This window comes from Mobula hypostoma, chromosome 28, assembly GCF_963921235.1.
Source record: "Mobula hypostoma chromosome 28, sMobHyp1.1, whole genome shotgun sequence".
In the NCBI taxonomy this organism is placed as follows: Eukaryota; Metazoa; Chordata; class Chondrichthyes; order Myliobatiformes; family Myliobatidae; genus Mobula; species Mobula hypostoma.
The window spans coordinates 18831183-18845996 of NC_086124.1; the positions used below are offsets into that span (position 1 = coordinate 18831183).

At 50.8% G+C, this 14814-nt stretch overlaps 1 protein-coding gene across 1 annotated transcript; it reads right to left on the reverse strand.

Moving 5' to 3' along the window:
* Positions 1-1093: 1093 nt before the first annotated feature.
* josd2 (Josephin domain containing 2) lies at positions 1094-14617 on the reverse strand. The gene is made up of 4 exons (XM_063034733.1): positions 14270-14617; positions 9962-10087; positions 4479-4673; positions 1094-2664 (listed from the first exon to the last, which is right to left on the reverse strand). The coding sequence occupies exons 1-4, from the start codon at positions 14410-14412 to the stop codon at positions 2508-2510; spliced, it is 621 nt and encodes a 206-aa protein (XP_062890803.1). The 5' UTR covers positions 14413-14617; the 3' UTR covers positions 1094-2507.
* Between the last annotated feature and the right edge of the window lie 197 nt (positions 14618-14814).

The following is a 14814-nucleotide window of genomic DNA, read 5'->3' on the forward strand; positions in this document are numbered from 1 at the left end:
TGCCTCCCAAAGCCCCGGTGTGACTACTTGCCTATAGTTCCTCTCTATCACCTCCTCACTTCCCCTGACCAGACAAAGGTCATCGAGCTGCAGCTCCAGCTCCCTAACCCGGTCCCTAAGGAGCTGCAATTCGATGCACGTGGCGCAGATGTGCCCTCCAGGAGGCTGGGCATCTCCCAGACTTCCCACATCTGACACCCAGTACAGAACACTGGCCTCACAGACATATTTCCTGTTTCTATTCTTCACAGATAACCTACCTGGCTTCGACTCATTATCACCAAAGCCCTCCTACTTTGTCTCCCTCTACTCTGTCACCAGCTCTGTAAAGCTGTCTCCTTTTAAACTTCACACCAGTCTAACTCACTGACGTCCACGTGCTTGCACAGTCGTCCTTCGATCAAACTTGTGGGTATTCATGCATGGTTGAATAGCAACGAAACTTGAGGTAAGCAACATGCATCATGAAAGAACAACCCCCATCTGGGCTGTGCCATCTTCTCACAACTCCTATCGGGCAGGAGGTACAGAAACCTGAAGGTTCACACCAACAGATTCGGGAATAGCTGCTTCCCTTTAACCATTCAGTTCTTGAACCAATCAGCACAACAGTAATCACTGCCTCAGAAGCAACACTAAGACCACTTCTCCACGACTTTGGACTGGGTTTTTTTACTGCCTGTTAGCCACTGACATTTAGGGCAGCAATGAAGGTCTTTCATCTCTGTCTGTCCATGCTGTCACACATGGATATAGAAGGTTTCTTCCCTGCTGTTTCCAAAACTATTTTTTTTTACCAGTCAGAGATATTAATCCCAAGCTGAAGCCCCAAACTTGGAGGACCGGTGGACCACTCTTACTCTGGCCTCTACCCTTTGACCTGTTTGGCATGGGTGACCCAATCAAGAGTCAAAGCACAAGGCTCTAACTCCAGTCTACATAGTTCTCTGGGTCACTGAGGCACACAACCCTCCAAACCCTATGACAAGCTTATGGTCCTCTTGGAGATTGACTTTTACAACATGGGTATATTTTATCATTTTGAACCTAACTTAGAAATACAAGCTCTAATAATTCCCATACTGGACTCGCACACAAGAAAACCTTTTATTTCAAATCATATAGAAGACAGGAAAATCTGCATTTTCAAAAAAATACAAGCAGGCAGAAACTGCATATTTGGAACATTAATCTCACAACCACGGTACGTTAGCGTGGAGAAATATATACAAGTTCTATGCACAGCCCCTGAGAATTTGCATATTCAAAGTATATTCAGTTTGTGGTATGGACTGGTGCCTAGGAAAGTCAGTTATCAGCCACCAGATTGCAGCAGATACAAAACTTAATTTAAAGAATTGGGCAGATTTATTCAGTGCTGCAATGAGGATGGATGGGGAGTGGGTGTCTGGGGTGGGAGATTGCATACTCATTCATAAGGTGTGCAAATGAGTGTCTCTTTGTGTGCATATATGTATACAAAAGGGAGAGACAGAGATTGTGTGAAAGTTTGTATCAGAGAGAAAAACATGTGTGAGTGTGTGTGTATGTGTGTGTGTGAGAGAGAGAGACAGAGAGATATATTGATTATATTTTTTTTAATGTGTGTGTATGCATGTATAGGGCAATCAACATATTCCAAGTGAATCGAATGATGGAGGTTGCATATTTACATTCCATGCAAATTCAGAGTGACAATCAAACCATGTCTCCCCCCACCATCTCATTACCACCACTACTGTAAGGAGGTGCAGGGGGAGAGGATCCCACACTCTCCTTGCTCTGGGGGGGGGCTGGGTGAAGGAGGGAGGGAGGAGTTGATTTCCTTCAGCACCCTCCAATTCAGCAGGATTCCTGCCGACAGCCAGGTTCTTCCAGATGCTGGCTTACCACTGCGAACTGCCCAACAGATCTGGTGAGGCACATGCTTTCCAACAACTGGGAGGGAGGTTAAAGTGCAGACTGGACAAAGGATGGTCTCCTCCCAACCTCCTCCTTTCCCCTCTCCATCTATCTCTTCGAACACAACACTCCCACCATCTATCCCATACCTCTCTCAAATCCTTTCCCTATGCCACCCCTCCTGTTCTCTTTCCCTTCCCAAATGTTTTCTCTCTCCATCCTCTTCTCTACCCTCCCCTCCCCTTGCCACCCTTCTCCTCTGCTCCCTCCATCTGCTGTCTTAATCTTTTGATAATCAGAGATGTGAGGTAAAGTTTCTATGTACACATTCAACTACTCTTATCTACATCTCTCTTCCCCTCTCTCTCTCTACTTCCCCTCCCTTTTCCCCCTTCTCTCTGTATCTGATCTCCAAACTACCATCCACATGTTAAGAGGTGGGAAAGCAAGGTTCTCTCCACACCCACTCTTCCCCTGCCTGTCTCCCCCACCTCTCCCTTTCTATCCCTCACACCATCTCCCCACCCCACCCCCATTCCTTCTTTCTCTCTCCCTTTCTCTTTCAATCTCTCTCCCCCCTCACTGTGTCTCCCCTCTCTCCTCTATTACTCTCCACTCCCTGGCCCCTCTCTCCATCCAACGCCCCATCTGGCCTTCCGGGCCTTCAGAGGGGAAAGCCAGCTGCCGTCTTCCTCCACTGCCCTCTCCACCACCAGCAGTAGCTCACAGGAGTCCTGGGCAATCTGATCTGTCAGGAACTTCCTGTCGGCACAAAACAGCCAAACCAGCATCAGTTCTCAAGACGGTAGCTTCACACTACAGAAATGCACAGAACCGTTGGGCTAAACCACACAAAGAAGCATGTGACCATAAGCAAAGGGGTAGTGGTGGGAGAGGGTCAGGGAGGGTTTTGAACAGGAACAATGGGAATATAGGGGTTACAGAGTTAGGGAGAGGGGTTTGAACTGGAGGATGGGGAACGTAGGGGCTACAGAGACAGGAAGGAGGCGAAGGAGGGGTTTGAACCGGAGGATGGGAAGTGTAGGGGTTTCAATGATAGGGAGAAGGGCAAGAGAGGTGTTTGAACAGGAGAATGGGAAGTGCATGGACTACGGAGATAGGGAGGAGGCAAAGGAGGGGTTTGAACAGGAGGATGGGAAGTGTAAGGGTTTCAAAGATAGGGAGAAGGGCAAGAGAGGTGTTTGAACAGGAGAATGGGGAGTGTACGGACTACAGAGATAGGGAGGAGGCGAAGGAGGGGTTTGAACAGGAGGATGGGGAGTGTACGGACTACAGAGATAGGGAGGAGGTGAAGGAGGGGTTTGAACAGGAGGATGGGGAGTGTATGGACTACAGAGATAGGGAGGAGGCGAAGGAGGGGTTTGAACAGGAGGATGGGGAGTGTAGGGGTTACAGAGATAAGAAGGAGGCGAGGGAGGGGTTTGGTCAGAAGGATGGGGAGAGTAGGGGGTTACAGGGATAGGCAGGGGTTTGAACAGGAGGATGGGGACTGTAGGGGTTAAAAGAGATAAGGAGGGGTTTGAACAGGAGGATGGGGAGTGTAGGGGTTACAGAGATAAGAAAGAGGCGAGGGAGGGGTTTGATCAGGAGGATGGGGAGTGTAGGGGTTAAAAGAGATAAGGAGGGGTTTGAACAGGAGGATGGGGAGTGTAGGGGTTACAGAGATAAGAAGGAGGCGAGGGAGGGGTTTAAGCAGGAGGATGGGGAGTGTAGGGGGTTACAGAGATAGGCAGGGGTTTGAACAGGAGGATGGGGACTGTAGGGGTTAAAAGAGATAAGGAGGGGTTTGAACAGGAGGATGGGGGGTATAGGGGGTTATAAAGATAGGCAGGGGCTTGAACAGGAGGATAGGGAGTGTGGGGGTTAACAGATACAGGGAGGGGATGAGGGAGGGGTTTGAATAGGAGGATAGGAAGTATAAAGGTTACAGAGATAGGGAGGGCTGGGGAAGGGTTGAACAGGAGAATGGAGAGTGTAGGGATTGCAGAGATAAATGGGTGGGCTAGGGAGGGCTTGGAACAGGACGACGGGGAGTGTAGGGGTTACACAGATAGGGAGGGACGAGGGAGGGGTTTGAACAGAAGGCATGAGAATGTGGGGTAACAGAGATTTGAATAGCAGGACAGAGAGAGTAGGGGTTACAAAGATAGATGGGGGGGCGAGGGAGAGGTTTGATCAGGAGTTTGGGGAGTGTAGAGTTTACAGAAATAGGGAAGGAGCGAGAGAAGGGTTTGAACAGGAGGATGGGGAGTATAGAGGTTACAGGGACAGGGAGGGGGCAAAGGAGGGTTTTGAACTGGGAGACTGGGAATGTAAGGGGTTATAGAGAGGAACGGAGCGAGGGAGGGATTTGAGCAAGAGGATGGGGAGTGTAGGGGTTACAGAAGGAAGGGGGTTTGAACAGAATGGACTGAGAATACAGGGATTACAGAGATAGGGAAGGGATGTAAACAAAAGGGGCTGGAGGGTAGGCTGCACAGGCCACCACCTCCATGTCAACCCTCATCTACCCCCTCCCCCAACTTTCCCATCCCAAACCCCACCGCCCCACTCACCTGAGCTCAGCGTCAGAGCCGATAGCAGCAGGGGCTTTGAGCTTGGAGTCGAGGTTGTAGTAGGACCCATGGACGGGCCGAACAGCCACCCAATGCTGGCGGCGGATGGGCAGAGTCACTGGGCCCAGAGACACATTGGACGGGATGTTAAGGATGAAGCCCAGGACCCGGCTGAGATCCAGACTGTCCAGGGACCTGGGGTGGGGGTGGAGGAAGTACAGAGAGGAGAGAGGAGAAGGAGGAGAGAGGAAGGAGGGATAGAAGCAGAGAGAAGCAGGAGAGAGCCAAGAAAAGGGGAGAGGGTAAATAGGGTGGTGGGGGGAAGGTAGGAGAGCAGGAAGAAAGAGGTAAGATCGAGAAAAGATGGGAAGGGAGGGGGAGAGAGGGGGTGAAAGGGGGAGGGGAAGGGAGAGAGAGGGAGGGGAGAGAGAGAGAGGGGAGAGAGAGAGAGGGGAGAGAGAGAGAGGGGAGAGAGAGAGAGGGGAGAGAGAGAGGGGGAGAGAGAGAGAGGGGGGAGAGAGAGAGAGGGAGAGAGAGAGAGAGGGGAGAGAGAGAGAGGGGAGAGAGAGAGAGGGGAGAGAGAGAGAGAGGGGAGAGAGAGAGAGAGAGGGGAGAGAGAGAGAGAGGGGAGAGAGAGAGAGAGGGGAGAGAGAGAGAGAGGGGAGAGAGAGAGAGGGGAGAGAGAGAGGGGGGAGAGAGAGAGGGGGGAGAGAGAGAGGGGGGAGAGAGAGAGGGGGGAGAGAGAGAGGGGAGAGAGAGAGAGGGGAGAGAGAGAGAGGGGAGAGAGAGAGGGGAGAGAGAGAGAGGGGAGAGAGAGAGAGGGGAGAGAGAGAGAGGGGAGAGAGAGAGAGGGGAGAGAGAGAGAGGGGAGAGGAAGGGGTGAGAGAGAAGGGGTGAGAGAGAAGGGGTGAGAGAGAAGGGGTGAGAGAGGGGAGGGTGGGGAGAGGGGAGGGTGGGGAGAGGGGAAGGTGGGGAGAGGGGAAGGTGGGGAGAGGGGAAGGTGGGGAGAGAGTAGATGGTGGGCGGAGAGGGTGGGTGGAGAGAGAGTGGGTGGTGGGGAGGGTGGGTGGAGAGAGAGTGGGTGGAGAGAGAGTGGGTGGTGGGGAGAGGGTGGTGGGGAGTGGGTGGATGGAGAGAGAGTGGGTGGTGGGGAGAGGGTAGTGGGGAGAGGGTGGTGGGGAGAGGGTGGTGGGGAGAGGGTGGTGTGGAGTGGGAGAGGGTGGGTGGAGAGAGAGTGGGTGGTGGGGAGTGGGTGGTGGGAGGGTGGGTGGAGAGAGAGTGGGTGGTGGGGAGCAGGTGGGTGGAGAGAGAGTGGGTGGTGGGGAGGGGGTGGTGGGGAGAGAGGGTGGTGGGGAGAGAGGGTGGTGGGGAGAGAGTGGGTGGTGGAGAGAGAGTGGGTGGTGGGGAGCGGGTGGTGGGGAGAAGGTTGTGGGGAGAGAGGGTGGTGGAGAGAGAGTTGGTGGCGGGGAGAGAGTGGGTGGTGGGGAGAGAGTGGGTGGTGGGGAGAGAGGGTGGTGGAGAGAGAGGGTGGTGGAGAGAGAGTTGGTGGCGGGGAGAGAGTGGGTGGTGGGGAGAGGGTGGTGGAGAGAGTGGGTGGTGGAGAGAGTGGGTGGTGGAGAGAGTGGGTGGTGGGGAAAGGGTGGTGGAGAGAGAGTGGGTGGTGGGGAGAGGGTGGAGAGAGTGGGTGGTGGGGAGCGGGTGGTGGGGAGAGGGTGGGTGGAGAGAGAGTGGGTGGCGGGGAGGGGGTGGGTGGTGGGGAGAGGGTGGGTGGAGAGAGAGTGGGTGGAGGGGAGAGGGTGAGTGGAGAGTGAGTGATAAGTGGGGAGAGTGGTGGGGGAGGGGCAAGAGGGGTGGGGGAAGGGTGGAGGAGGGAGGGGAGAGGGGGAGGGGGAGAGAGAGGGGTGGTGTAGAGAGTGGGAGGGAGGAAGGTGGTTGAGAGAGAGGTGGTTGGGAGAGAGGGGTGTTTTGGTCACAGGGTGTTTTAGTCAAGAGGGATGGTAGAGAGGGGTGAGAGGGTGAGGATGGAGAGATGGGGATGAATGGTAGAGGGGTGATAAGGGGAGAGATGGGGAAGAGGGGGAAGGGAGCAGAGGTGGGAGGGATGGAGAAGGAGAGAGAGAAGATTAGTACAGGGGAGCAGGAAGTGCAGAGAAGGGCACATGATGGCTAACAGGAGCTGTTGGCAGCTCACATTGTAGGGCAGCACAGGACAAGGTCCTTTTGCCCATCATATCTAGACAGAGTCACAAAGAATGGAAACTGGCCCTTCAGCCAAATTCATCCCTGCTATGCAATACGTCCATCTAAGTTTGTCTCCTTTGCCCCATATTCTTCTGTCTCTTTCCTACACTTGTTTCTGTCCAAGTTTCTCTTACATGCTGTTACCGTAGCTGCCTCAATCACTTCCTCTGATAGCTTGTCAAAAATAGGCACCACCCTTTATCTTAAAAAGCAAGTTGTCTCTCAGTTCTTATATTAAATCTCTGCCCTCTCATGCTAAACCTGTGTCCTCTAGTTCTTGATTCCCCAACCCTGGAAAATAGGATAATTTACAAATTACTATTTAATTATTTATGGTGCAACTGTAACGAAAACCAATTTCCCCCAGGATCAATAAAGTATGACTATGACTATAGACTGTTCAATCTATGCTCCTCCTGATTGTATACACCCGACCACTCACGAGGTCAAATTAATCTAATCCCTCAACCTCCTTCCATTTCCTGCACAATCACGTGCCTGTTGTATGCTGCTTTTGTATCTGCCTCTACCATCAATGCAGGGCATTCCAGATACCCACCACCCTCTGTGTAAAAAAAACTTGCCCTCTAGTACTCAACATTTCGACCCTGGAGAAAAAGATACTCGTTATCTACTCTGTCAACGCCTCTCATAATTTTATGAACCTCTATCAGATCTCCCCCCAGCCTCTGCTGCTCCAGAGAAAACAACCCAAGTTTGTCTGACCTCTCCTTATGGAGAAGAGAGAAGTCGGAGCAGGAGGTACATGCTCTCAAATCCAGGCGGCATCCCAGCGAACCCCTTCTGTACCCTCGTCAAATTCTCCACCTCCTCCCTGTGATGGAGGTGACCAGAACTGAATGCAATAATCCAGATGCGGTCTAACCAGCACCTTGTAAAACGGAAGGGACCACACTAGGCATATTGCGTATAGTTCTGTGGGAAAGACCAGATTAAGCTGGAAAGGATGCAAAAGAGATTTTAGAATCATAGAAAAGTACAGCACAGAAACCCTTTGGTCCATCTAGTCAGTGCTGAACCATTTAAACTACCTACTTCCAGACACCTGCACCAGAACCATAGCCCTCCATACCTCTACATTCATATACCTATCCAAACTTCTCTTAACCATTGAAATCGAGCACTTCTTGGGTTGACAGCTCATTCTGATCTTCAGATTCATGAGGGTATTCCTGAAACTGGTGGTCCAGCACTCCCTGTACTGTCTCCTCTATATCGGTGAGACTCAACATACCGTAGATTGCGGACCGCTTTGTCAAGCACCTTTGCTCCATCCTCAACAAGCAGGACTTCCAAGTGGCCAACTGTTTTAATTCCAATCCCCATTCCAATTGTGACATGTCGGTCCATAGCCTCCTCTACTACCGCGATGAGACTACCTCATATTCCATCTAGGTAGCCTTCAACCTGACAGTAAGAACATCAATTTCTCTATTTTCCAGTAATTCTTCCCCCTCCTGCTTCTCTTTTCTCCCATTCCCCATTCTGGCTCCCTTCTTACCTTTTCTCCTCTTCTCACTTGCCTTTCATGTTCCCCTGGTGCCCCTCCTCTTCCCTTTCTCCCATGGGCCGCTCTCCTCTCCTATCAGATTCCTTCTTCTTCAGCCCTTTATCTTTTCCATCTATCACGTCCCAGCTTCTCACGTCATCCCCCTCACCTGGTCTTAGCCATCACCTGCCAGGTTGTGCTCATTCCCCTTCCACCTTCTTATTCTGGACTCTTAACCCTTCAATTCCAGAGTCTCAGCTCGAAAAATCGACTGTTTGTTCTTTTCCAAAGATGCTGCCTAACCTGCTGAGTTCCTCTTGTTCTTGTATGTGTTTCTCTGGAGGGCTTGATTTACAAGAAGAGAGTTGATAGGCTGGGACCGTTCAGGAGAGAGTGGATATGTTGGGACCATTGTCTACAATATCTACACCTCTCATAATCTTATAAAACTCTTGTCAGGTTTCCCCTCAGTCTCCTCTGCTCCAAAGAAAACAACACAAATTTGTTCAACCTCTCCTTATAAGGTAAGATTGGATAGGTTAGGACTTTATTCCTTGGAACATAGAAGATTGAAGGGAGATTTGATACAGGTTTACAAAATTATGAGGGGTTAGATAGCATAAATTTACGCAGGCTTTTTCCACTGAGGTTGGGTGGAAGGTGAAAAGTTTAAGGAGAACCTGAGGGCGTCAGAGTGTGGCATGAGCTGCCAGCACAAGCGGTGCATGCAAGCTCAATTTCAACATTTAAGAGAAGTTTGGATAGGTACGTGGCTGGTAGGGACATGGGGGGCTGCAGTCCTGGTGCTGGTCGATGGGAGTAGGCAGTTTAAATGGTTCGGCATGGACTAGATAGGCCAAAGGACCTGTTTCTGAGCTGTACTTTTTTAAGGCTATGACTAATGCCCTCTAATCTAGGCAGAATCCTGGTGGACCTCCTGCTGTGGACAGGGAGGCAATGGGAGGGGGCAGAGTTACAGGTTGGTGGTGGGGAGAGGGGGCAAGAGCCTGCATTCTTGGTAGGGTAGTACCAGCGGTGTGTGTGCCAGCACCAATCCAGTCGTGATTTATCTGGACCAGCACATCGATGAGATGTGGGAAGAGTCATCACGGTAGGGAGGGCGGGGGAGGGGGGAAAGAATGGACAGTGAGCCTTGCCCATCTCACAAGAAGAGGGGTCACGGGATAAGAGTAGACAGTCAGCATCTTTAAGACGGTCAGGGTCTTGCATTTAAGGTGAAGGGGGAAAGGTCAAAGGAGATGTGCTGGGAAAGTATTTTTTTCAAAAACACAGAGTGGTGAGTGCTGGGAATGCGCTGCCAGGGGCGCTGGAGGAAGCAGATATGGTTCAAGAGGCTGTTAAGATGGACATATGGATGAGCAGGGAATGGAAGGCAATGGACATCATGTAGGAAGAAGGGATTAGTCTAGTTAGGCCATTTACTTACTAATTTAACTAGTTTGGCAAAACATCCTGTCCTGTACTGTTAAACTATGCACAGTCTCAGCTTACGTGCCACGTGCACCATCAGCTCTGCCTTCATGCCTTCATCTCCACGTATGCCCCTCATCTTATCAAGTACTCCCTCCGATCCGCAAGCGCACCACCTCATCATTGCACGTGACCCACATCCCACATCCTCCCCTGCCCTATCTCTGCATCCAGCCTCCCAGCTCTTTTGGGGACTGACACGTGCGGCAAGGAAGGTAGGTGTCAAGGGGAGGAGGAGTACCTGCGTTTGTCCCACCAGATAGCTGCCAGCCCCTCAGACAGGAGAGCTGCCATCAGCACGTTGACGTCATAGTTGCCGGTGCCCAGCATGCTGCGGTGGGGGTTGAGCATGGCGTCCGGGGACAGCCTGTAAGGGTGGAGAGACCAGATCTTGTCTGACAAATCTCTTCAAATTCTTTAGAGGTGAGACCCAGTGTATGGATGCAATCTCAAGGAAGGCATGCCAGTGTCTTCACTTTCTTAGGAGGTTAATGATATTCTGTTGAAAGTATCCTGACTGGTTGCTTCACAGTCTGGTAGGGCAATTCGAATGCACCGGATCACAAGAAGTTACAGAGATTGGTGAACTCAGCCAAATACGTCATGGGCACATCCATTTCCAGCATCAGTAGTATCCGCAGGAGGCGTTGCCTCAAGACGACAAAAGCTGACACATCCACCATCAAAGATTGCCACCGTTGGGGCCATACCATCTTCTCACAGCTACCTTCAGGAATGAGGTACAGAAGCCTAAAGACCCACACCAGGTTCAGGAACAGCTACTTCCCTTCAACCATCGGTCTCTTGAACCAACTGGCAAAACTCTAACCCCACAATTTAGCAACAGTATGACCACAGTGAACAACCTCCACTGAAATGGACACTTTATTGTTATGTCTATATGTCTATTCACAGCCTCCTCTACTGTAAAGATGAAGCCACAGTCAGGTTGGAGGAACAACAGCTTATATTCCGTCTGGATAACCTCCAACCTGATGGCATGAACATTGACTTCTCTAACTTCCGCTAATGCCCCGCCTCCCCCCCCGTACCCCATCCATTATTTATTTATATACACACATTCTTTCTCTCTCTCTCCTTTTTCTCCCTCTGTCCCTCTGACTATACCCCTTGCCCATCCTCTGGGTTTTTCCCCCCTCCCCCTTTTCCTTCTCCCTGGGCCTCCTGTCCCATGATCCTCTCATATCCCTTTTGCCAATCACCTGTCCAGCTCTTGGCTCCATCCCTCCCCCTCCTGTCTTCTCCTATCATTTTGGATCTCCCCCTCCCACTCCAACTTTCAAATCTCTTACTAGCTCTTTCTTCAGTTAGTCCTGACGAGGGTCTTGGCCTGAAACGTCGACTGTACCTCTTCCTAGAGATGCTGCCTGGCCTGCTGTGTTCACCAGCAACTTTGATGTGTGTTGCTTGAATTTCCAGCGTCTGCAGAATTCCTCGTGTTTACTTTATCGTTCTAATTGTTTTCTCCTGTAAAAACTTACAGTATGTTTAATTTATGCTTTTCTTGTGAATGTTGCTTCTGCTTTATGATGCTATATTTATTATTAGTATTGAATCAGAATCTCAGAGCTGCCTATGATGATTTTGATAATAATTTTTACTTCGAATTTTGAATTTTCAGAATTTGGCATATGCTATGAATTTTTTTGTTTTGCTGCAGCAGTACATTATAATACTTAATAATAAAAACTATAAATTACAGTAAGTATATATAAAAAATAAGTACTGCAAAAAAGAGAGGAAAAATAATACTGAGGTTGCGTTCATTGTCCATTCAGAAATCTGATGGCGGAGGGGAAGAAGCTGTTACTGAAATGTTGAGTGTGTGTCTTCAGACTCCTGTACTTCCATCTTGATGGTGGCAGTGAGAAGAGGGCATGTCCTGGGTGAAGGGGGTTGTTCATGATGAATGCCGCCTTTTTGAGGCATCGCCTCTTGGAAGGTGTCCTGGATACTGGGGAGGCTAGTGCCCATGATGGAGCTGGCTGAGTTTACAACCCTCTGAAGCTTCTTCCGATCCTGTGCAGCGACCCCCTCCATACCAGGAGTTGACACAACTAGTAAGAATGCTCTTCACGGTACAACCGTAGAATATTGGAATTGATTTATTCTCTCAGGTAGAGATACAGAGAAAAGCTCATCTTGGACTCTGTTTATACAGATCAGATCATTACACAGGCAATTGACGTAGAACATAGCAAAACAATAACAGAATGCAGAATAAAGTGTAACAGAGAAAGCGCACTGCAAGTAATCAATGAGGTGGAAGGTTTACAATGAGATAGATTGTGAAGTCAAGAGTCCATTTTATCAAAGTAGGGAACCATTTAATAGTTCAATAACAGCTGGGTAAAAGCTGTCCTTGAACTTGGTGATACGTGCATTTATATCATCTGCCCAATGGGAAGAGGGGAGAAGAGAGAATGTCCGGGGTGGATGAGGGCTTTAGGTATGTGGGCCGCTTTACCGAGAAATATACACAAGAGTGGACAGAGGGGAAGCTGGTTTCCATGATGGCCCTGAGATGCTGCTGCAACTCAGTTTTTCATTGCACCTGTGAATACATGTACTTGTGCATATGACAATAAACTCAACAGTTGCAGGAAAATTGCTGGAGAAAATTATTCAGAATAGGATATATGAGCATTTGGAAACCCATGGTCAAATTTGGGACTGCCAGCCTGGCTTTATGCGGGGCAGGCCATGCATTACCAACTCAATTGAGCTTTTTGACAAGGGGACGAGAGAGATTTATGACAACGGATGTTGTCTACATGGATCTTTGTACGGCAATTGACAAAGTCCCTCATGGGAGGCTAACCCACAAGATTAAGATGCATAGGATCTGCATCAAATTGGTTGTTTGGATTCAGAAGTAGCTTGCACATAGAAGACAGAGGGTTGTGGTTGTGAGTTCCACGGGGATCCAGTTCAAGGACCAGAATATAGAAGCAAGAGGTACTACAGAGATTTTGTAAGGCATTGGTCAGACCACATCTGGAGGATTGTGAGCAATTTTGGGCTTCGTAGCTATGGAAGAGGATCCAGATGAGGTTCACAAGAATGATCCCGGAATGAAAGGCTTAACATATGAGGAGCGATTGATGTCTCCGGGCCTGGCCCTGTACTCAGGAGAGAGATATCACTCAAACCTACCTAATATATATATTTTGTGCATATTATTATTATTATTATTCTCTACTTCATTATTAGTTATTATAATTTATTATTATTGCTAAGTGTGTTTTAAATGTTGCTGCTGTAACGAATAACTTTCTGCTCAGGATCAATAAAGTATTTAGTATTATATTGACAGGTCTGGATCAAGTGGACATGGAGTGGATGTTTCCATCAGGAGGAGTCTCAGATCCAAGGGCACAACCTCACAATAATGGGCCATCCCTTTAGAACTGAGATGTGCAGGAATTTATTCAGTTAGAGGGTCATGAACCTTTGGAAGTTTTGCCTCCCATTAGCCCACACTGCCCTCCCTTACCCCTCATCCACCCTTCCGATCGCTCCCCCTTACCTTTTCACACTTCCATTGGCTTCCCTACAATTGTTTTTCCTTACCCCCCTCCAATCCTCCCCTCTACCAACTTCCATTGGCTCCCCTTTCTCCCCCTCCTGTTGGCCTTCCTCTCCCCCCTCCAACCCCTCCCATTAGCCTTCTCTTCCCCCTTCCATCTGCCCTTCCCATTGGTCCTCCCTTCTCTCCCATTAGCCTCCCTTACTCACTTCCCCCTCCCATTGGCCTCCCTTTACCCCCTTCCCCCTCCCACTGGCCTTCCTTATCCCCTTTCTCCTCCCATTGGTCTCCCTTCCCCCCTTCCCCCTCCCATTGGCCTCCCTTACCCCCTTCCCCCTCCCATTGACCTCCCCTACCCCCTTTCCCCTCCCATTGGCCTCCCTTACCCCCTTCCCCCTCCTATTGACCTCCCCTACCCCCTTTCCCCTCCCATTGGCCTCCCTTACCCCCTCCTATTGACCTCCCCTACCCCCTTTCCCCTCCCATTGACCTCCCCTACCCCCTTTCCCCTCCCATTGACCTCCCCCTACCCCCTTTCCCCTCCCATTGACCTCCCCCTACCCCCTTTCCCCTATTGACCTCCCTTACCCCCTTCCCCCTCCTGACCTCCCTTACCCCCTTCCCCTCCCAGTGGCCTCCCTTACCCCCTTACCCCTCCCATTGGCCTCCCTTACCCCCTTCCCCTCCCATTGGCCTCCCTTACTCCCTTCCCCTCCCATTGGCCTCCCTTACCCCCTTCTCCTATTGGCCCGCTCTAACCCTATTCCCCTTCCTATTGGCTGTCCTTACCCCTTTCCCCGCCCCTTCCGTATTCCCCTTCCTCTTCCCTCCTCCCTTTGGTCACCATTCGCTCCTTCCCATTGGCCCCTTTCCCTACGTCCCCTCTTTCTATTGGTCTTTCCAAAAACTTTCCTCCTACTACCGCTTTCTTATTGGCCCCGCCCCACACGACCCGACCCCACTAACCGCCATCACTTTCGCGGGCGGTTGCCAGGTTACCTGTAGCACAGACGGTCCAGCTCATCCTTGCCGAAGGCGCAGCGTTGTAGCAGGTTGTTGAGCGCGTGCGCGGCACACAGTTCGAGCCGCTGGCGCTCGTGATAGAGCGGCCGGGCCGGGGCCGTAGTCGGCGGCTCCGACATCCCTGACGGGCCTCCCCCCGCCTCAGGAGAGGTAAACACGCTCGCGTCCCGGCCCCACCTCGTCGTTTCTTCCTTCTTTCCTGCCGTAAATCCGCCACCAAATCGCAGTCCCACTGTATGGACGGGGCAGGCGGCGGCAATGAATGGCCCCCGCCCACACCGCGCAGCCACCTTGTAACGAGGAGGACTAGCTGGGGTGCCGGCTGTCTACCATGTGACGTCGGCACTGCGCAAGTGCTGTTGTCGAGGTGCCGGTGTATTGTTTCCCAGCTACAGCCACAGCGCAACCGCATTGGCAGAGTGAACGGCCGCTGTCCGCACTGCGCAGCTGTAGTGGGAGAAGAGCCGGCAACAAGATTGAAGTTTCAAATGCGACTTTGAGTTTATTATCATTAGTTCGTT